Consider the following 22,861-nt stretch of genomic DNA (forward strand, 5'->3'; position numbering starts at 1 on the left):
AGCGACAGAACGCAACCCACTGAATCAAGTGTGAATTCTAAGTCAGAACGGATATAAATGAATAAATAAACAAGTAAGAAGGAAAAGGTCTCCCTTATGGCAGAATGCCAACTAACAATGAAGAAAGAATGATGGAGTTAGAAAATCAGTGTGATGGTAATCACTGCTTCAGGTAAGACTTCTCAGGATGCTGAAGCTACTAGAGGAGAGACATTTGAGAAAGAGGATACTAGGAATCTCAAAGAATCTCCCCACAGGACACATGCTGATTACATTACCCGGCATATACTATCTTAATGAAACCAATCAACATCATGTGCCTCCGGATATACTGGGCTGAGGAGGACACAACATTTGAGGTATTTCTGCAAAAAATGCTTAACCTAATCTAACAACAAAGAAACATCAGACAAACTGAAATGAAGGGATGATTTAAAAAATAACTAGCCTGTACTTTTCAAAAATCACGAGAGGCAAAGAAGAGAAACAGTTCCAAGTTAAAGGGAACTAGAGAGGCAGATCACTGCAACATGTGATCCTGGACTGGATCTTGGATTATAAAAGACATGGAAACAATTTGTAAAGTATGATTAAAGTCCATGGAAAAGATAGCAATATCCTACCAGTGTTAATTTTTTTATTTTAATAACTATACTTAGGTACTTAAGAGAACAGGGAAATCAAGCCTGCAACTTCCTTTCAAATAGCTTAGGAAATAAACCAGCCTTTACATATAAAGAGATGAACAATAAACAATTGCAATAAAATATTAACAACTGGGGATCAGGATGAAGGCCAGATAAGTACTCTGTACTATTTTTGCAACATTTAAAACATTCTATAATGACTCAAAATTAAAGTTTAAAACAGGACATCTGAACGTGGCCAAATGTTTGAGATGAAATCTTGGTGTTTGCTACATGGCTATCATATTAGAATCAGTACTTTTCCTTACATACAAAGGTGTAATTTCCTAATAATCTATAGGAGTATTAAAATTAGAAAATTCTATTAGCAGAAAGCAAAACACAACAATGAGTGTTAGCTCAAGTTCAACCAGAGTCTGGTGCCTGGGCCCTGCTGCCCACCAGCTCCTCTACCCTCTGATCCTGTTTCCTCACACTGTGAGCTCTCTGATGGTGTGCTCATCACACCTTGGCTGGCTTGCTGACCTTCAGACAGAAAAAAAGGAGGGACAGCAATCTTTCCAGCAACCCTAACGAGAGATAAGATGGGACTTTTGTTCCCTTTCCTACAACTGAGATAACCTCTGTGACCACGGGCAAACACAATGGGGAAAAGCCCAGATCCACCTCCCTTACTCCCACACCAACAAGTCCCTTAAAATTTCTAAAAATTTTAAGCCTCACATCTCCACTGACTCATACCACATGGCCAATTAGGCTGGGTTATGGTTGGAGCCTTTAGATGTTATCTTAGTCACGACTCACCAAAGTCTGCAAAATTAACAGGCAGAAGGGGTGCAAACCTGGATGCGATTTACTGAGCAAGCAAAATTGCTTTGAGTGGATTGGTGGCTGTCTTCAACACTTCAAACATCTCTTTCCCTGACTTTTTTTTTTAATCTTTATTTTTTAAAATTTTTATGCGGTGCTGAGGCTTGAACCCGGTGCCTCACGCATGGTAGGTGAATGCTCTATCTCTGAGCCACAACCCCAGCCCTGTCTCTCCCTGACTCTTTAAACCAGTGATTCCTCTAAGTACCTGGCAAATGTTGGCCAGGCAGCATCCAAATCATAGCCTCTCGATGCCAGGTCAAACTGAACCTCAGTCAATTCATAGAGTTGGCCCACGATGTCAGAGCTCAGCTTTGGCTTCAGAAAGGGGCTTCTTGCATAGTACCAGTCGCTGGAGGAAAACAAAATGTGTGGGTTACTAAATTAACGAAAGACACACATGTAAACCAATTTCGTTTTCACTGTAGGAGTATGTAACTCTCAAATAAGCCTGCTCTTCATCAAAGAAATCACTACCATGATCTGGATGTTTATTCACTTATTACTTATACCTATTTCTCAAAGAAGATGTGAAAAGCCTTAAATCTCAGTTACTTGCCAAGAAATGGCAATTTTGGCTGACAGAACACTTCCCTTTTGAAAAATAATCTTACCTTCTATTCCTTTCAAGAGCTAAATATGAGACACTGAGCTAGCTCACTGCTAATTTCTGTTCAGACACCAGTTTAAAAGCCAAGCAACAGCTACCTAGCCAGAAATACCAACTGAGCTTAGAGGCAGAGGTTGTTTTGTTTCACATGAAGCAACAAAAACTAAAAAAGATAATGCTGATGAGTGTAGGTAACTTGGCTGATGTCTGAGGACTGTGATGAAGCCAAGCTGTTCATAATAATCTTCACCAAACATCTAGAGAAAACTACTCTTCAAATCAAATGGGCAAATGTTTTCAACTCACACAACTCACAAGACTTGTCACCAGCAAAAGAAGCCTGTCCTTAAGCCACTCAACCTTGAAGATGACAAATGAAACAAAACATTCTCTCATGATAGATTTTTTTTTTTTAATTCAAAAGTGATTTCTTTAATTAACTAGAACATTCCTAGGGAGAGGTGAGGCACTGCTGGTAAATGGATGCTGGGCAACCCAAAGAAGTCTAGCTGTAGTGGCTGGTCTGCAGCTCCTAATCTAATGCCCATTCCACACACTCTCAATCCAGTCTCTCTCGTCCCTCTTCTCTTCCTAAGGCTGCAGCACTAGTGATCCAAAGGCCGACACACAGATAACCTGGGCCCTGCAGCAACTCACACCCTTGGCCATCCTCATGCTCTCCAGGAAGCCCGGATACACTGGTAGGTGCTGACTGCTGCAGCAGGTGAGGACCCAGGTTCGGTGGAGTTCAAAACCCAACAGGCAGTTCTACTAAGAGGCCAAGGCTGCAACTGTCCTCAAACACTGACATCCAGGAGCCGCCACCCGTAGAGAAAACTGCCTGGCACTGTGAGTTAGGAGACCTGGCTGTAAGCTCTGACTCCACAGCTCGGCTCAGGGGGGCCTAGAGAAAGGCATTTAATTGGACTGGGCCCCCTTTTCTCGCCTGTACAAACTCAGGGCTGCCTGCCCCCCATGCTCAAGGACTGTGGTAGGAGGGGCAGAGAAGAACGATAGATGTGGAAGGACGCAGCAGGTGTCTGCTACGGGTGACATGAATGGGTACTACTAGAGGAGCTGTCATTGTTATTAAGAAGGGATGTCAGTTCGTATCTCAGTGGTATAGGGTGAAGCTGTCCTGCATTTACCTGGTCACTTTGGTATTCATGAAGCACTGCTGTAAGGTGTCTGCCAACCGCTGATGCACCAAAGAGTAGCGAATAAAGGCTCTTCCTTTCCCCAGAGATGTTCGAAGCTAGAAAAAGCAGATTACGTAGAGAGGAAGAGCTATTAGCTGACTCCAAATACAGACCTAGCCCAAGGGAAGACTTGCAAAAACCAGACACCCAGTGCAGAACATCTCGTTCAATTCTACCCTACACAGTGGCTTCACTTGTGTCCCTCAAAGGACACAAAGCACTTGATAATGTCACTCCAGAGTGAGGCCTGCAGTAGGTCAATTCTTGCACGTCTACATTTGACAACAATCGAGAGGCCTGCAGTCGTGTGAAGGAAGATATATGAATGAGATGCTCTCAAATCCCTGTGGATTCTATTAGAATAACATTCTCCCTCCTATGCTCCATCAGAATTCCTGGGTCAAACATGAAACTCTTTAATTTGGAATCGAAGGGATGGTATGAGTTGGCTACTGTTGGGCTTGTTTTTAAGGTGTTTGGGGGCAGGTACAGGGAAGAAGCCTCAGGGGCTTCGCTGGGGCACATGGAAAAAAAGGAAGAGAGGGCAAAGGCAGAGGAAGGTGTGTGTGGAGGGGAGATTCACCATATGTATAATAGCCTCCTCTGTCCCCATAAAACCATCCATAAAATTCACACGACTGTCAGCACTTCCCTGGTTGCTTTGGTTTCTTTTCAGATATGCCATCTTACTGTATTTAGTCACAGCATGCCCAGGGGGTGAGAGTAGGGATCTCCAGGAGGCCCGTCACACAGTGCTGGGTGGCACAGAAGGGCCCAGGTGGCAGGCAGGTCTTTGAAACCATCCTATAACGTCCAAACTACAAAACCAATTCAAATGAAAGATGAGGTCTGATTGGAACCGTCTTAAGGTTTAAAGTTACCACTTACAACATGGTTTTTGAGGAGATTTCTGGAAGTCTGTTGAGATGGTGATGGAGTATTCTGGTCAGAGTATGGAGTATTCTGCCACAAGGCAGCCAAACCATGGCAGCTGGGGGGCATGTGGCAGCCAAGACAGATGGAATAAAGGGGCCAGCTGTAGAGGACACTTGAGACTAGTCTGCAAATTAGGATTCATATTTCTGATAGGTCAGCCCTAGAAGCCCAATTGAAGTAGGTGAGATTCAAACTGTTCCCCCCACCCCGCAGCGCCCCAAACTACCACATGCACCTATTCTTTCAGGCTCTGGCTGAGAGGGGTGAGTCAGGGACCAATGCTTCCCACTCCTCTGACCTCCTTCAAAGGTCAGGAATGTGGTGGGAGATGGGGTAGCAGTGGTTTCACAGAAAGAAGGTCCTAAACCTCATTCTATGGAGATGTTAACTGAGGCCCTGGGTGGACACAGGATATACGCGATGGCGCCTCAAGCACTGGCACATAAATGATGTAAACATCCAGTAGCTTGTCACACCATTAGCTCAGAGCTAGGTCTTCTTACTGCCAACTCAAGGAAGTAATACTAGAACATGAAGTGGTTTTAAAAAATAAAAAGGTGTGAAACCTCATGACTTACAGAAACTGTGACAATTTTCCACGTGAGTCTGGTGTATAGTCAGGACACCCAGAAGTGAAGGCTGGCAGCGGCCTGACTTAATAAAAACTGCCATGGCATGTGTACAGAGAGGTGACCTCCACAGAGGCCCAGGGGAGACTCTCAATGACATTCCCATGTCCAAATACTCTTTCCACTGAGGAGCAAGGTAAGAAAAAGTGCTAGAAGGATAACCAGGAAACTCAGGCCAATGGAAACAGGTGAGCAAAACACACTTCCCCAGAGCCCTGCAGAATTTAACAAGACCCCTCTCCCCCCAGCCCTCCACTATAAGCTTCCAAATCAGGAGCCTGTTCTTATTCTTGGCATATTGACCAATATCACAGCCTTTAGAACAGTAAAACTTTTTAAATGGCAGACATTTGAGGCCATGTTTCTAATCAAGCTCATTAGTTAAACTGATTACATATATCATATAAAAAGGGAACCATTTACTTTAAAAGGTGTTTTTAAACATCCTTTGGGGAAGGGAACAGTGGTTCCTTTGTACTACAAATGAAAATAACTACATAGCTTTTTTATTTTTACCTTTTTAGATCTTGAGTCCACTTTCATTACCTAATTCCTTATTTTTTTTTTTTTTTTAGCATCTAAATAGAACCCACATGTACTATGCTGAGAGGAGACATGATAGCAGCACAGGAGAAGGCATCTGCAGGACACTTGAGACTAGCCTGCTCACAGTTTCTGCTTTAAACTGTGCCATAAGCCTGATGTCAAGATGCACCCTGTTCATGGTGATAAACCACAGTCCAAGGAGAGCCCACTTCTGAACTTCTGGAAGCGGCTTACTAGAACTTTCCTATTGTAGTCCAAATGGTTATCTCCTACCCCATGGGAACTAATGGGCCCTAAAAATGCTTCTGAGCCATGAACTTTTACTATCATCTCTCCTGAAGATCTAGGGCACACGTGATTACTGAGATTGATCCAAGTAACCAGCAGGTCACCCAGCTCAGCCATGTCCAAGCCATTCTTACCAGTGATACCCCACAGAGCACAGTTTGTGACCAAGATGAAAGAATTGGTCTTATAGGAGGCAAAGCCCATGCCAGCCACCAAAAAACCATTTGCAAAGTGTGCTTTTTGCTTCTGAAAGGTCCACTTCCATGACCTCCAATTGTCTAAAGGTCTTATGAGAAAAGATGAAACTAGCCAAAAAATACATTGCTTAATGCTGGGGAATGGGAATTAAAACTAATTTATTTTCAGACTTCAGCTGTTCAAAGGCATACAGTTGAAGGCTTTGGTTACTTTGAGGGAATAGCTTAGGAGGTTGAAGAGAGGAGAGTGACAATAGGAACCTTCCAGATTTCTGATGCACTAACACTGCTCTCCATCTTGGGTGCAGCTGGTGGAAATGCCCAGGCCCTGGAGTCAGCATATCTGGTGCCATCATCCTCTATAAGAAGAAACACCCTGGCTCCAGGAGGCATGGCTGGGCAAGGGCAGCTCTTTTCAGAACCCCAGTGCCTCAGCCTTTGCAGGAGGCCCGCCAAGGAGCCTGTGTGCTGACTTCAAAGTGACTTCCCCCTTTCTGGAGATGCTGACAAGATGAAATGCACAGACCTTTGGACCTCCTGCCCCAAAGCTCAGGGCTTCACTTCTGGATGAACTAGCTCATGAGAGGGAGGGAGAGACATTCGCTGGGGGTAGGGGTGGGAGAGAGGCGGAAAGGGAGAGGTTGTGAGTGTGTGGGTCAAGTGTGAGTGTGCGTGCTTGTTGCCCAGGAGGTTTGTAAAATGGAAAGCCACAGCATTCTGGATGCAGGAAGCTGCTTACCACACCAGCATGCTATGAAATGTTCCTGAGATCCAACCTCAGTCTCTTCCTTTCAATCCAAGTTCCCTGGGTGAACTGTAGGGAAAGCAGCCTAGCAAACTCTAAGAATTAAATTATTATTATGTTTAAAGGTAGAGACATACCTCCAAAGGGTGCCATGAGCAGAGAGTTACAATGTGAATGGCCCTCCCTGCCAGGAGATGTTCAGGACCAAGCAACCCCTCTGCCTGGCAGGTACTCATTTAGGTGGTTCCCTAGGCTTGAGCCAAGCCAACAGTGGGTGCCGAGTGTGCCTGGCCAGGTTTGTTACTTCTTCACCTGTAACCCCCATGTCTGCACTTGGCAATTGGCAGCAGAGGTCTCTGCAAGGTTGTGTAACCTCACCCAGAGGAAGCCAGGGGGTCCTCTGCTACTCCTCTCAGCTTACCTCCGAGATGGACTTGACGAATCGGATCCCATCGTTGGCTCCTTTCACCTTGGCCAGGCAGGCACAGAAGTAATCCCAGTAGTCTTTCTTATTGCCCAGGAGGCTGGCCTTCTCTTTCTGATCGAACTGGGTTGGAAAAGAGACACAGAAAGGGCCCAAACCCCCTATTGCTCATTCCACCATTTAAATGATAAACTATAACAAAGAGCTTCTCAGGTTTTAGTACTGGGGGACACCCTTTATTGACATTATTTTTATTTAAGGCAAACCAAGATATATTAATCACAAAATGAGAGTATGTTAATTCCCAATTTTTAGATGAGGAAACTGAGGCTATGAGAGACTGGCTCAAAGTCATACAACTAGTGAGATTCAGGAGTAACGAAAGATTTAGCCCTTGAAGGGACTTCTGCGCAGAGAGTTAAGTGGAAGATCACTGGTTGCTGTCAACACATGATAAATAGAAGCAAAGAGTCTTGAGTCAACCTGAAGAATGTTAACTATGCCCCAAATTAGGGAAATGTGGCGATGACATTTTATCCCAGTTACTCAAATCTTTAAGTTTCAATATAGAAAAAATTCAAGTAAATGTCAGCTCTGAATCATTTCAAATCCAAACCAAAATGGGCTTAATAACAACAACAACAAAAGTCCATAAGTATTTGTGTAAAGCCAAGCAAAGAAGTAGTTGAAGGCATGAGGAAGGCAAGCCCTCAACCCCAGGCCTTTTCCTCCTCTGATTCTTCCTATTAGAGCTTTTTTTTTTTTTTTCTTTTTCCCTGATTATGGAAGCAAGGTGTGAGAAATCCAGATTTGAAAAAAGCAAAGCAAAACAAAACAAAACAAAACAAAAAATTACAATGCCTAATACCACTACCCTAAAATAATTTCAGGTTCATTTCCTTTCTGCTTATTTCAGTGTTTTTCCACATCTACAGCTGTTCTCTAGAGTGCTTTATGAACTAAGCAGGCACAAGAGTTATACCACAATTATGCTAAAAATAACAAAGTTTCTTGTACCAACCTGGGAGGTCCTGATTCAGTAGGTCAGGGTGGAAACTAGGAATGTTCTAACCAGCTCCCCAGTGAGGCTGGTGCTGCTGGTCTTGGCCCACACGTGGTACAGCAAGACTCTAAAACAGGGGCCTACAGGTAATCCTTAGAGGGTCCTCACACTCTTGGAAACTGCCTGTGTGACTGGGTGTGCACATACACGTCTATTTGGGGTGAGACCCACAGCTTTCACTGACCCTCAAAGGGCCATGTAACTGCACTAAAGTTAAGATCCTTGTTGTACAGTGGCCTTGTGACTTGCCTTGAGATGCCTACATTTCTAAAGAATGTTCTCAATTCCAAAACCACCCTAAGGAGTAACACCTTGATTTCCCCCAGAGAACCACACTGAAGAGGACTGAGCTCTGTCTTTGACCTTGAGTCTAACTGTGGGCTTAATGGCTCTGTTGATATTCCTGATGGTATCATATCCTCAATGCCGATAAGTCACCCAAGAGGGAAACAAGAGACAACATTGCCAAAATCAACACAGGACAGGTGTCACTTACTTGCAGAAGATACTCAAGTTTATAAGAAAACTTGTGCAAGCTGTTGCTGTCATCTGTGATGGGCTCTCCTGCTTCCTTAAACTCATTGCTTAGTTCTGTCACTGCATCTTTAAAGACAACAAACAGGAACGTGTGACCAGAAAGAGAAAGAAGTCAGAGAAAGGGGTGGGAATAACCCAGAAAGCAAGAGGAGAGTTTAGTGATAGCAAGCAACCCTAGAAATGTAAAGGGCATGTAAATATCTAGGGATGTTTATGTGTGAATGAACCATTTAGTCCCTTAATATTGACTTCCAGAATGTTTTATCCTTTATTCTGGCCATATTTATTGCTCTTCACTGTCTTAGTCTGTTTTGTGTTGCTATAACAAAATACCTGGCTTGGTTACTTTTATAAACCAAGAGGTTAGGTTATTTATTTTACATTTTTACGTCTCTGAAATTGGGATACGCCTTTAAAATCAATCTAAACACCTTAGATTTGTTGAAATAAGGCAATCCTTGTCTTATAATGTTATATTAAATGAGAAGGACATAAAGACCTGGTATCAGTTTTGTAGGCTAAAAGACAAAGAACAGGCAGGCCCATTGGGCTGCCCAATGGTGGAGGCCTTCTGGCTGCCTCATAACAATAGTGGAAGGGGCCAGACTAACTCTTTCTAACAACCCACTCTCACTGGAACTAATCCACTCCTGTAAAACTCATCGCACTCAGAGACACCAGCATTAATCCTTTCTAAGGGTTGTCAGGACCCAACCTCCTCCCACTAGGCCCTGCCTCTTAAAAGTTCCAATACTTTTCTATACTGTTACATGACGACCAAATTCCCTTCACTTAAACCTTTGGGTACAGACCATCGCATTCACTATAGTCCTACTGCTCAGTTCAGGTTAAGTGCAGGCTTTCAGAACACCCTAGAGGCACAAATAATAGTACAGGTAATAACAATGACAGCAATATCTGCTTCTGTTAACTGAGTGCCTCAGAAGGGCCAGGACTTTGCACACATTTCTCATTTATACAACACTGCAAAGCCAGAGTTGCTCTATTTCAACAAATTCAAGATGCAACTGATTTTTAGGATGCATCCCAACTTCAGAATTGTTAAAATGTGAAAAAAATAATCACAACTTTGAATCTCTGAAATCTGATATTATCATCCCCATTTTAAGAAACCTGCTTTTTCTCTGGGGCTTTCTGACTTCAGAGTGCACCTCTTAACTTTTAAGATAATTGACTTCCCTGTTGGAAAGGAGGGAAACCTACCTTTGGCTTTCACTCACTGCCTCTGCCGAGGGACAAAGGGACTGTCAAATGATGGAGTTGGTTTAGATATGGGAAACATTTGCTCAGTTGAGACAGCTGGGATGTGCTGGACAAAACTCCCTTCTTCTCTGATAACTCTTCAAAGAAAAGAAGCCCCTACCCCTGCCCCCAAGCACCATGGTTTAAACACACCTGCCCAGGATAGTAGCTGGGCCTGAGCTGGCTGAAAATCCAATCAGCAAAAGTCGGCAAATGGTAAAGACAGGTTCTTGAGACTGAGTCTTAGGACAAGTGATTATTGTCCAGTTGTGACCTATTTGGAGTGACTGCTACAGCTGGCATTGAGAGCCAGAGCCTTTCTCCTCTATTCTCCCTCCTCTGCGGGCTGGGCAGACACTCAGTTCTGGGAACTCCTGAAACTTTGCAAGAAGGAGCCTTTGGATATGAAATTTTCAGCTCTAATCTCTGACAATCCAAATGTAGTAATTATGAATAATTATAGCTTTACAGAAAACTTCATATTTGACTCTCTCAACAATCCTGAGGTGTCATCATCAAACCCATCTGGCACACAAAGGGAGCAAGTGCACACTGAAAGGTGATGGGATTTGTCCAGAGATTTCCAGGGTTAAAGGCAGAGCCTGGAATGCCTGCCCAACTCCAAAGCCCACGCAGCTACTGTCACCCAGAAGCTGCACGGTGTGACACACAAGAGTGTCTCAGCTAAGGACGCGCTACTCCAAGTGAGTGCTGTAAACCTGTGGGCTTGTCAAGACCTCTCCTGGCAGAGAAAAGGAAAAAGTCTTGCTCTATGGGTTCTGTAGAGACATGGAGACCAACCTAGGGGTTGGCTGGGGGTGACCAGACTTAGCCAGCATAGGGCGTAGATGATGGATGGGACAGGAGCTCAGCCTGAGGGCCCTGTCTTTTTCTCTCTTCCCTCCCAATAAGGACCTCTGGGTCCCACAGATATCCTTGAGAACAGAGACTGAAACAGAGAAGATTCCTTCTTGGTGGAGAAATCTCTGAAAGTCAGCAACAAACTCAGATTTGCAAAGGCTATCATTTTATTTTCTCTGCATCTCTATAGATTTTTCTTTTAAAAGCACCTAACATTTTAGCAGAGAGCAGACTGTGTGGTTAAAAGATTAGACTACTGTCAGGCTGTTGGTAGTGCAAACCTGGGTTCTGTTCACCACTGGCTGTGTGACTTTAGGTAAATTACATAATCTCTCTATGCCTGTTTCCTCATCTGCAAAATGGGAGTAATAATGGCACTGACCTCACAGGACCAAATGTGAGGACTCAGATAAGACATGTGCATGACAGTCCTGTGTGCATATGCAATGCCATGTAATTACAGGCTGAGCATCCTAATCCACAAATATGGCCCTCAAAAGTTTGGGATTGGGGGTCATTTCAGAGTTTGGATTTGCAGATTAAGGATGCTCAACTGGTAAAGTCTATGCAAATATTCCAAAATCCCAACTATCTGAAGTCTGAAATACTTCCGATCCACATTTTGAATAAGGGATGCTCAATTAGCTATCTGAGGCCAAAAGCACTATAAATAAGAGGCAATATGTCTGAGAAAGTGATTTCTATCTTATTGACCTTGGACCTTCACAATGAGGACTGTGGCCTGCACTCTAGCTACACTAGGCCAGTGGCCCTTGGTATGAGAGACTGCTCACTGGAATCAGTCTGATGGGGGTGGGACCTGGGTCCATTTAGGAACCTGGGTCTATGACCTATCAGAAAGTGTCATCGGGACTCAATAACATGGAGGAAGTGGTCAGTTTCAGCTTGTGTTGTAGCGAAAGTGCTGGAGTTCTAAAAAAAGCTGGCAAGACCAACCCGGTGATTGGTGAAAGAGGGAAATGTGTCCAAATTCTGACCCTTGGCACATCATCTGAAAGGGAGAGACTTGAATCTGTGCCCAACAGAGAAGTAATGTTTCCCTGAGGCTTGATCCACATCCCCTTCCCTGCCCTTCTCGGCAGGAAGGCTGCAGTCACAGTCCAACTTCCTCATTTGGGGAAGTTGGAAAGAAGCAGGCCCAGACTTGGTGTCACAAGCAAAGGGCCATCTGCCAGCTAGGACTAGGTGCAGCAGCAAAACAAGACAGACAGGTATCTGGCCTTCCTGCTCAGAGGGAGAATATTCAAAGCAAAGAAGCCAACTGCATCAGAGCCCAGAGGTTGTGACTCAGCCAAAGACTAGTACTGAAATAAGACCCAGGCAGGAGTCGGTATTTGATTTTGTTTACAAACTGGCTTTACAGAGCTCTGAAAGGAGCGCCAAGCAAGTTCTCCCAGTCTCCCACAGGGTAGATATCCGAGCCCCAAATATTTCAATGTGATGTGTCCCAAGGGCTCCAATTACTCTGGGTGTGAACAAAGATGAAAGGGCTGAATTCAACTGGTAAGAGCAGAAGTGCAGCCGCAGTCCCTCAAAATCAACCTGGTAGCCCAGTAACCCAACCGAACCTTGCAGATCGCGGATGATTCTCTGGAGCTGGCTCTCGGCGCTGGTGGAAGCCATGGTGAGTCCACCTTCCCTGACCGTGTGGGTCTGGAGGAAGGTTGGAACTTGGTGCTCTGGGGCTGGCTGGTCAGCAGTGGTCAGACTTCATGGTGGCACCTGCTTGGAGGAAGCGGTCACAGACACAGAGTATTAGAGGACCTCTGCTCTGGAAACAATGTCACCCCATTTGGTGCTTTTCCTCGATAGGACCTTCCTGAGTAGGTCTTGTTCTGTGGACTCTCTTCGTTTTGCTTCTGACACACATTCAGGCACAGTGACCTGGTTTGGGGCTTAACAAGAAACACGATCAACCAAATAGTACAGCTCGTTTTATTCTGAGCTCACCTCCCCCTCTTCTCGTTCAGGACTGCCTCACTTGCCACCCCTAAAAATGCCTCCCCCTGCCAGGTCCCCCAGCCCCTCATACAACAGCTAGACCTTGTCAACCCAGATGTGTACAGCTCCCCAAAGCCTAAGGTGCCAGTTTCTGCCAGAGCACTCTCTCCCACAGACCCAACATCCCCCCAGGCCAGTAGCTCTGGGTAGGCAGCCCTGGGGGGTTGAGGAACTGAGGACACATACCCTCAGAGCTTCTGGACCAAGGACAGCCTGGCTTGCTGGGCAGGAAGGAGGCTCCCTTGTAGCTGGGGGTTTGCAGTCTCCACCTGGCCTGTCATCCGGGGGACTGTTCATCTCCTGTACCAATCAAGGGACCTGTCTCTATTTTAAGCTTAGTTACCGTCCTCTCCTGCTGGGAGTCCTGAGTTACTAGCCTGACGTGGGCAGCTGTTAATGTGATTTAAGGACACAGTAGTGATTGAACACCAAAACGGTGAGATGTGAGCTCATGGAAAAGAGGTCCGGGCATGCATTTGACACTCCTAAGTCCCTTCAGAACCTCTAATTTCTCCCTGAGACATCCAATGCAAAGTCCTGGTATGAGTTTTACACACATGATCACTTTTAATTCTCACAATCACGCTGGTAGAATCGATAATTTCATCCCTATTTATAAGGGAAAAACTGACCCTCAGAGAGTTAGGAGCAGTTTGAACTCTGCTCAGTGTGATTTCAAACCTGTGACCTCTACAAAGGACCAACCACTTCTACTGGCTCCTAGAAACCACCCTCAACTCCAGTGTCTCCCAAATAACATGTCACCCTGAGTGTTTCTAGCATTTGCTATTCTCACTCTCCAGTGGCCATCTCCCTGATCCTGGAAGAGAAATGGCCCCAACCATGAGCAACTCCAAATATTTACACAAGCATTCCTGTGTCAGCAGGGAAAGAGGAGGCCTGTCACAGGACTGAGATGCCCAGCGCCTATTTTTAACTAACAAGCCAGTGCGGCTGTGAGTCAGTGAAAACAAAGCAGGAAGAGAGAGGGCTTCTCTGCCCTAGGAGGGGTAGGTATCCAGGCCCACACCTGTACCACAGTCCCAATAACTCATGACTCCGAGCTCCAGAGAGCAGAGATTCAGGGGATCAATGGAGACCTCCCTCCCACAACAAGTGCTGGCACCACCCACCATGGGCATCAAACTGAGGGCAGGGGTGGTTCATGAGAAGCCTGCCTGCCCATCTCAGGGCTTCTCTCTAGGTCGCCTGTGAACAGTGATTTGGCAGGGACCAGCCAGAGCCCTATAGAGAGTCAGAGCCCAAGCTCCTTCAACTTCGGCAGAGAAGGCCTGAAGCCCAGGCAGACATGGTGACCCTCCTGGGAAGGCAGGGATCAGGGTCTTCACCATGGATACTCACTGCCCTAGCACATGTGCACCAGCTGGGGAACAGAGGCATTCAAGGCACAGTCCAGCCCCAGGGGAGACAACAGGAAAATATCCTGATATCCAGACACAGTGGGCACAAGGGGCCCCATGCAGGGATATGGGTACGGGGACAAATTCACAAGTGCTCAGCAAGAGGAGGAGTGAGTCATGGATACCCACAACAGCGATGAGCCTCGGTGAGCCTCCCATGCATTATGCGGAGTGAAAGAAGCCACTGTGAAAGCTACCTCCTTTCGATCCCATTTATAGATGTTCTTGCAAAGTTAAAATGTGGGCAGGGATCTGATCTCTCCCAGTGGCTGCCAGGGGCCAGAAAGGAATGACTACAAAGGGGCACAGGGAAAGTCTGGGGAGGCAAATTCTGTCCGGTGTCGTGATTATGTTGGCGGTTACATGACTATATGCTTGACAAGCATGTATTTGTCAAAACTCACATAACTAGATTATATCTTAAAAACAGTAAGCATTGTAATGATGAGTTTTTTAACATGTGATAGGAACTGACAGAGAATTAATTTAATTCTGTCTGGGGGCGGGAGAGGGTTGACAGATAATCTGTGATGGCCACTGAGTTGGGTCAGCCTGAAAAATAGATGGGAGGTCCCTGATAAGAGCCTAGGAGGGGAGGAGCCAATGGAGGGTGCAGCAAAAGTGAAGGCTGTTCCTCTTACTGGGCGAGGCAACTCAGAGGACCTTGCAGTTTGGGGAGAACTCATCATGGAGGAAGATGCACGCACCCATCCCCCATGATCATCAAATGAAGCCCACTGCGCCTGTGGGCACACTTAACACTAGTGGTGAGATGCACACTTGGGAGTGGGTGGAGCTTGAGAAGGAGGCCAGGGCAGCAACAATGCCGACTGACTCATCCCGGCTGTAGCTGGGACAATGCAGGAACCACACCACCAGCTGGCTTTCCTGGAAACCAGCCCCATTTGGAGTCAGACTGTGGGAAACAATGTGTAGAAACCAAGCCAGCATCTTGGTGAGATAAGCCTGAACACAGATGGAAACATGCTCCTTTAAGACTTCTTGGTGCTTTGGTGGCACTGCCCTTGTGTCAGCCTGAGCCAAGAGGCCTTCTGTCTGACCTGACCTTCGCAATAGCGTGTTTAGCTGGCATCAAGTTCCCAGGTCATGGGTTGAGCTGTTCCCAGCCGCTGATTACACAAGCTCATTTTTCAATGAGCCTGTGTCACTGGCAAGGTAATGAACTCTAAGAAACTGGCTGTCACGCTTGTGGGTCACAGTGGACTTTTCCACCAAGGCTGTGGGATTCTGGAAGTAAAAATCAAAGCTCCCTTGGGGGAACACTCACCTCTTCCTCTGCCTCCATCTGGGGCATTATTCACCAAGGAAAGGCACAGGTTGGGATACTACTGTTTCGCCCACATGGTCAAGTTTCTTGTGCTCTAGAGAGCATGCTCTTTGGTTGAGGGACCATGGACTTCTGCTATGAACCAGCTCCATCCTGACATCTACAATCCATCAGCAAACTGCTCTCCTGATTTGGGAGACACTAAGTTTCCATACACACTGCCATGTATGCTTCAGGGAGCATTAGGGATGGGGACACTCCAGGGCTCCCATACCTTTCAGGGCCTCCAAAGTACAAGTCACCTCCATGAACCCAAGGTCCTTGTTGCATGACATAAAATCCTTTACCACTGTCTCTGGAAAGCTTTTTCAAGTATTAGTTATTTGTTTCATAAAATCTTTGGAAATATTGGATTTTCTTGTCAGCAACTCAAAATTAAAGTTTAAGCCTAATCCCGAATGTCCAAAACATCCAATCTCCTGACAAAGAGGAAAAGGGACTACATGCATTTTAAAAAAAAATATCATTTATTACCTGGGACCAGTACCCAAGATGCTAGTCATGGCTTTGGTCTTATTTTAGAGGTGAAGGCCGTTCCTTGACCCCCAAATTACTCTTATACCTGCCTATATGCCCTAAATGCCTTACACAATAGACACAGCAGATTAGTTCCAAATTGAGAGTCAAAGACACTAACTGACTCATGTAGACTTAATGATACTATAGTGCAAATGACTAATATTCACAATGTTGCCCAGGAACTAGATCAGGCAGAAGCAATACTGTATATGAATAACCACATAAGAAAGGCGATCAGAAGGAAAGAGGAGAGTACAAGTCAGCCTTGCCATGACTTCAAACTTTTGCTCCCAACACAATAGCCAAGAACTGACCCAGAGAGAATATGTTCAGTGGACTCCTTTCCAGTTCCAAACAAGGTGAAGCATACCATTTGTAAATTCTACCCGACCAAAAAAGAAAAAAAAAGACAGGTGGAAAAGCAGTAAGCCTTTCTGGAAGAATCCATTGCCTTGAACTGCTTCCATACACCCAACAGCATCTATCTAGCGACCACCCATAGAAAGGGGTACACTTGGCTGGTACCTGTAGTTTTGAAGGCCTGGAGATGCTGCTTGCTTAGGTGTTGAAATGTAGTGGGCGGGCAGACTGCCCTCCCCAGAACTTGAAGAGGGTGGTGGCAGGTCCTCAGGAGTGTACCAGAGGCCGGTGGCAGGCACTTTGGCACATGTGAATATAGGCTCACTGGGTGACCCAACCCCTGGGACCTATAATTAAAATGTTTGCAACTGCAGCCTGCGTCATCTCTCCCAAGTGCTCCTTGCTAACTGAGTCTTCTCTCTTTTATATGGAATGAGGGAGTGAGGACTTGGGACTCTGCTATTGCTTTTTGCATCTTATATTGGCCTCCTCCCTCCCATCAACTATAGTTGCTTCCTTGGTCACTCCCTTGTACATATACAAAACTGGCCATGGTTCCAGCCCATGGACACAGGAGAACTGGGTCAAGAGGATCCGAACCCAAAAGGGGTTGCTCTGAACCTGAGAAAAGCTGACTATCTTTTTGAAGGAAGGTGGGCAGTGGCCCTGAGGGAGGGGCCACACATCTGTACTTAGGGCTGTGGGCCAAGGTTCTGCCATTAGAAAACCCAGAGAAAATACCCAAAAGGTGATGGAGAAGGTTTGAAAATCTGGGTGTCACCAAAACAGCTGCATAAATGACTGAAAACTCAACTGGCTCATCTACTCCTGCCCCCAAGAGGACACAACCCACCTAGGTGGGGGAAGATGACAGATCTCCAAAATCATATGCTCCAGGTACTTTCCTGACCAGAGTGTCAAGGGGGTCAGCCTAGCCCAGTATGAATTAAGACCTATCTTTGATAAGATTTGACAAAGCCACGAACAAGGCCTGGAGGTACCTCTTGAACTAAGAGCTCACATGCTAACAAAGTGCCAGGCAGGTAAGGGGTGTGTTTTTGACACTAAAAAAAATAGTGGGGCTATTCTGATCTAGCAGCTGGAGCCACAGCTATGATCAGGAGCAGTGGGTGGAGCCCTGGCCTTTAAGGAACTTATGCTCAGAAACAGACAATACATATCCCAATAAGCTTACAATTGAGAAAAATCCCTTGAGGCTTGATCAGTGCTTCTATGAAAACAAGCGAACACACAAGGCACAAGCTCTTCTCTGCTCATGATTTGGAGCTGCCACTGCAGGATCTTAGGGTCTCCTTCTCCAACTTTGGGGCTGTTCATTGCCACAGTAATTTCTTGTTTAATTTCTGTTCTTCACACCTGTCTGTAAACTCCAATGCTGTTCATTATTTCCCTCACATCTCATGTGGTTCTGGCACATACAAAGCCCTCAGTAAGTTACTTGCTGCATGAGTGAATGAGTTAGACAAGACAAAACATGGATCCTCGCTCCACAAACCAAACTAAACCGTGAGGCATAGAAATGCACCAAAAATGTAAATCATAATTTTCCCAAGTGTGGGGAACAAATTTATGTTTCAAAATTCAATTTTTCTTATTTTTAAATATTGCTTTGTTCAGCACAAGTTATTTTTATGTTCACTAAAATGATTTATTTTAAAAATCTTGATGTAATGGTGGATATTATATTGTCATTTTATGAGAATCTTATAGAACTATTATTCCAAAAGTGAATGGAATCATATGATTCAGGAATAATTTAGGGACAAATTAAGTGTGTATCTCCACCTGTACTTTATAAAAAAGCCCACAGCTGTGCTGAGAGCTCAGGTGACTGCTGTCAGATCTGGGTTCCACATCTCTTAACCTGGCATGTGAGGCCCTTTATCCTTGGGCTGAAAGGTCCATTCTCTGGTCCCTCCCCCTTCCTTTCTCCTAGCGGTGTTTTGGCCTGGGCTGCCCTTAAGTGGCCAGGGCCCTAACTCTGGGTTCAGACGCTCTGTGTCCTCTGTCAAGACTGAGCTCTGCCTTATGCTCCCCACACCTCTCCTCTGGTCTTTCTGGTGTTAGCCTGGATGGGAGGGAATACACACTACAGTCTGGTCCCTAAGGAAGTCTTACCCAAGCCTTTGCCCATCCAGGACAACAATAAACCACTCCATCTGTAACCCAACCCTTCTGTTAAGAGTTGACTTATGTCTCCCCTCTTTCCACCCCCTTTCATATCTCAGAATGTGACTGTATTTTGAGGAGAGGGCCTTTAAAAAGGCAACTGAAACTTTGATTGGGCAAAGGGGAGGGAGGGATGGGGAGGGGAAATGGGGGCAAGAAAGATGGTGGAATGAGATGGACGTCATTACCCTATGCACATGTATGACTGCACATATGGTGTAACCTACATCGTGTACAACCAGAGAAATGAAAAGTTGTGCTGCGATTGTGTACATGAACCAAATGCATTCTAACCTAATTAAATTAAAATAAATAAATAAAACCCCACCAAATCTACTTAAAAAAAAAAAAAAAAGGCCACTGATATTAAACGAGGCCATGAGGATGGGCCCTAAATCAATCTGACTGGTGTCCTTATAAGAAGAGAAACTTTATACACTCAAAAGAAATACCAGGGATATTTGAACACAGGAAAGGCCAGGTGAGGACACAGCGAGAAGGGAGCCATCTTTAGGCCAAGGAGAAAGGCCTTGGCAGTAGTCAAACCTGCCAATACTTTGATCTCGGACTTCTAACTACTAAAACTGTGAGAAAATAAGTTTCTGTTGCTTAAGCCATCCAGTCTGTGGCATTTTGTTGTGGCGGCCTAGAATAATAACACACCTCTCCAGGCCTGTCTCTTTCCATTCCTGGAAGTGTGGTTCTGCACCATGACCCAAGCAGGCTGTGGAGAGGAGATGTTGCTGGGCCTGGCTTCTGCTGTGTTCCTTGGAGAGAAGCAAGCCAAGGAGAGCACACAACCTGGACACAGAGGAGCAGGGCATGAGTCTATGTAGGCAGAGGGCAGGGCCAAGCAAGACCAGGATGGTCTGAGGCTGGAGCTATGGCAATAGGCAAGGTGTGTGCCTTCTCTTTTGTCAGTGGTGAGTTCTGTCAATTTGGACCCTATTCAGATTTTGGCTATTGAACTAGTCAGGTGAACTTTCCTTTACCTATTAAGCAACAAATAATTTGATGAAGATCATGCCATGGTTGAGTGGGACTCAGATATATTTAGCTCAGCAAACTATTTTCAGGCAATCTGTCTGTCCTGGGGCAGTTATCTGACCTCTTCCTACCTTGCTTTTTTCCAGGTGTAATGTGGGGAGGTAACCCTTCACCTTCCCTCATAATGAATGATTAAGAATTATTATCCTTGGAGGTGGGAAAGGGGAAGAAGAGACGTTCTCAATGGCTAACTTTGGCTCAGGTTTCTAGGTGTCTCCTCCCTGGGAAAGCACCTAAGGTTACAGGTTCAGCTTTAGGAAATTCCTTCTAGCTCCATTATAACTTCCCACCTTTTGTTTGACTGTCCAGCCCCGTGTTGGAACTCTTCTGGGAATCCTTCCCTTGGCCTACCCTCATGAATGCTGAGGGCTTGTTTGGAATACTTTCTTTTGCTCCAAGGTTTTCTTCTGAATACTAAGAGACCCACTAACTTGATTTCTTGCTCTATACCAAGGGTGCAGTACCCCAAACTTCCAAGGTGGCTGGCCAGATAAGCCCTTGGGCCCTAGACTTATAACCACAAGGCTCCAGTACTATAACCAAATTAGGTCTTTCCTCAGAACCACTATGATGTACACATCCTTGTCCCTGCAAATGAGATCTAGTCCAAATGAAAATAGGTCCGTGGGCCACAGAAACCATGTGAACTGGAAGGACCATTGATGGTCGCTAAAATCATCAGGATCCAATGTGGGAGAAGAAGGGGAAAACTCCTTTTGCCCAACCAGGTACAGTTTCTGCTATTCTCCTTTTCCCAAAGCCATAGGGCCAGGATGGTACAGCTATTTCAGCCATTTTTAGGAATGCATCAAAAAATAACAAGTAAGTAGGCAGTGTTTCCATGGGTAGACACACAAAAACATTCCAATCCTAACCAACTGGCTTATTTAATTGCTCATAGATGCTCCAATACTGTTTATTTTGAGTAAGACAAGAACACAGCAGTTACTAGGTGAGCAGATGTCAATATGACCATAATCAACATATCTCTGCTTACAGGTGCCTCTAAAGTCACAAACTCCAGTTAATGACCCTTACCTGCTGCTTGTGATTAATGTAAACTCCAAGTTCTACCAGTTTCCACCAAGAGACCATACCTAGATGACATGCTTCCTCTGCCTCATGTTTAAAAACACTCGGTTCTTGGCTACCAAAGTCTTGTCTTTGGAATCTCCAGAAAATATAAGTTACCCATCAGCTAAACCTGTCTCATAAAGAGAAGTTAAGAATGGGGGTTGGAGGCAGGGGACTGCCATTTCTTGAATACCTATCCTGTGTTCTGGAGGCAGCAGCTTACAGGCTCAATGACCAGCAAGGGGTGAAAGCCACCAGCCTCTCTGATCTTGCTTTGTTACAGGTTTTTCCTGTCAAACATATGTGGGACCATGCCGTCCTAAAGGACTAGACTAAAAATCGGGCCCCTATACCCATGCTAGTGCACCAAACCTGCCTCAAGTGGCAAAGTAGCAGCCAAAAGTTCATCCCAAAATCTCTCAAACAAGTGCAAAAGTAACTGAAGTAAAATACTAAGAGTTGAATATGTGGATGTTCTTTATAGAATTCTTTCAAAGGTTTTGCGTTTATCTATTTTCTTAATAAAATATTGAAAACAATTTTAAAAACAAATGAAGCACTACACAAAGATGAACACATCAAACACAAGCAGATAACCTCTGTCTCCCAAAGCAAGAGCTTTTCAGATGCTTCTAATCAATTCACTTTGATTTCCAGGGTGATAATAACCATGGCCCACAGCAAATATGAGGCATTTAATACTTTAAGAATGGTGATTGTCACAGAGGGTCAAGTGCCACCCACTCAACTCAACCCCATTTCAGAAGGTGGGAACACTGAAAGCAGAAACCCAAAGCTTGACAACTGCCCCCTCCCCTGCCACCACTGCTTCCAGTCTCAGGCAGATGGCAGGGGAATTAAGTCTGCTGCAGGAGAGACCACAAGGCACACAGCACAGGAGGGCAGTGAGCAGATTAAGCCCTGATCCTCTGCCCCTAAAAATCCCCTGACCCATTTCCCAGTCGGGAAAGGAAACTGCTGTGGTAAGACAAGCAGAGGGACAGAGAGGCTCTGGCCAACACAAGCAGTGTCAACAAGTGCTCTTTTTTCCCCCCCTGGAGGGGATAACCAATAGGAACAACGAAGTAAGAGTGATAAGGGGCATCAGAGGACATATGTGCATTAACAGGAAGCCACGTGGGTAAAGTGTCAACCACATGTGCTTTACTTATATAAAAATAAAATTCCATTCTCCCTCTATACTCCCCAGCCTAGGTTCCAACAGCATGGACTCGTCCCCGTCCAATGCAGCCATAGAGATAATTCAAACCGTCAAACGGGTGGTTTCCAGAAAGATCACTTAGAGGCTACCTTGAGGCCGTGCACCTGGGCACAAGGAACAATGGGTACAGTGAACGGGCCATGCCCTGAGTACCAGCCTGGAAGAACAAACCGTTCCCTTCTGTGAAGAAGGGAGAAACTGGGGCATCAGGAGTCCTGCAAAGTTAAAGTCTGGGCAGTCCAGACGAGCTGTGCCAGAAACGAGGCTTCCTAAGGACTGTGCAAGCAGGAATTCGGGGACTTGTGCTCCTCTACTAGAGGGCCCTGAGCTAGTTCCTGAGCCTCCACAGGGTGGGCTCCTCTGGCCCCGCGGCCGGCCCGGCTCTTGGAACTGGTGTTTGGGGTTTGTCTTTCTCACTAATCACTGGGGAAGCCTAAGTTCCAAGACCAGCTCACAGAGGCCAGGGGTGACTTCTGGGCCCGCTGAGCAGGAGCGGAGTCTGTGGTAGAGTCTGTGGGGGAACCGGGATGGGCGGGGACAGTAATGGCAACAGGTGACAAGCTGCGCCAGGAGCGAACCTCTCCGCTCCCGGATCGTGAGCGGTCCCAGCGCCCCCAAAGTCCAGCAGGTCTCCCGCGGCACTTACGCGGTCTTGGGTCCACCGCCGCGCAGAACCGAAACTTTCTGGGGCCAAGCGGAAGAGCGCGCGGGCGCTAGCGCGGTGCCAGCAGCCATGACGCGCACACCGACCGCGGGCGGACGGGAGCGACTACAACTCCCGGCATGCCCCGCGGGACCGAGGCCCACAATTCCCATCAGACCTCACGGATGGGCGGGCATGAC

At 45.9% G+C, this 22,861-nt stretch overlaps 1 protein-coding gene across 1 annotated transcript in view; it reads right to left on the reverse strand.

Annotated features, from left to right (window-relative positions):
- Nucleotides 1-22,803, reverse strand: part of Fyco1 (FYVE and coiled-coil domain autophagy adaptor 1) — a 75,719-nt gene extending 52,916 nt beyond the window's left edge. The window contains exons 1-6 of the mRNA XM_027932065.2: nucleotides 22,665-22,803; nucleotides 12,405-12,558; nucleotides 8,651-8,757; nucleotides 7,089-7,214; nucleotides 3,276-3,382; nucleotides 1,726-1,869 (exon numbers count right to left, since the gene is read on the reverse strand). Of these exons, the coding sequence (XP_027787866.2) occupies nucleotides 1,726-1,869; nucleotides 3,276-3,382; nucleotides 7,089-7,214; nucleotides 8,651-8,757; nucleotides 12,405-12,459 (539 nt within the window). The 5' untranslated portion in view covers nucleotides 12,460-12,558; nucleotides 22,665-22,803. The remainder of the gene's footprint in view (nucleotides 1-1,725; nucleotides 1,870-3,275; nucleotides 3,383-7,088; nucleotides 7,215-8,650; nucleotides 8,758-12,404; nucleotides 12,559-22,664) is intronic.
- Between the last annotated feature and the right edge of the window lie 58 nt (nucleotides 22,804-22,861).

This window comes from Marmota flaviventris, chromosome 1, assembly GCF_047511675.1.
Source record: "Marmota flaviventris isolate mMarFla1 chromosome 1, mMarFla1.hap1, whole genome shotgun sequence".
Lineage (NCBI taxonomy): Eukaryota > Metazoa > Chordata > Mammalia > Rodentia > Sciuridae > Marmota > Marmota flaviventris.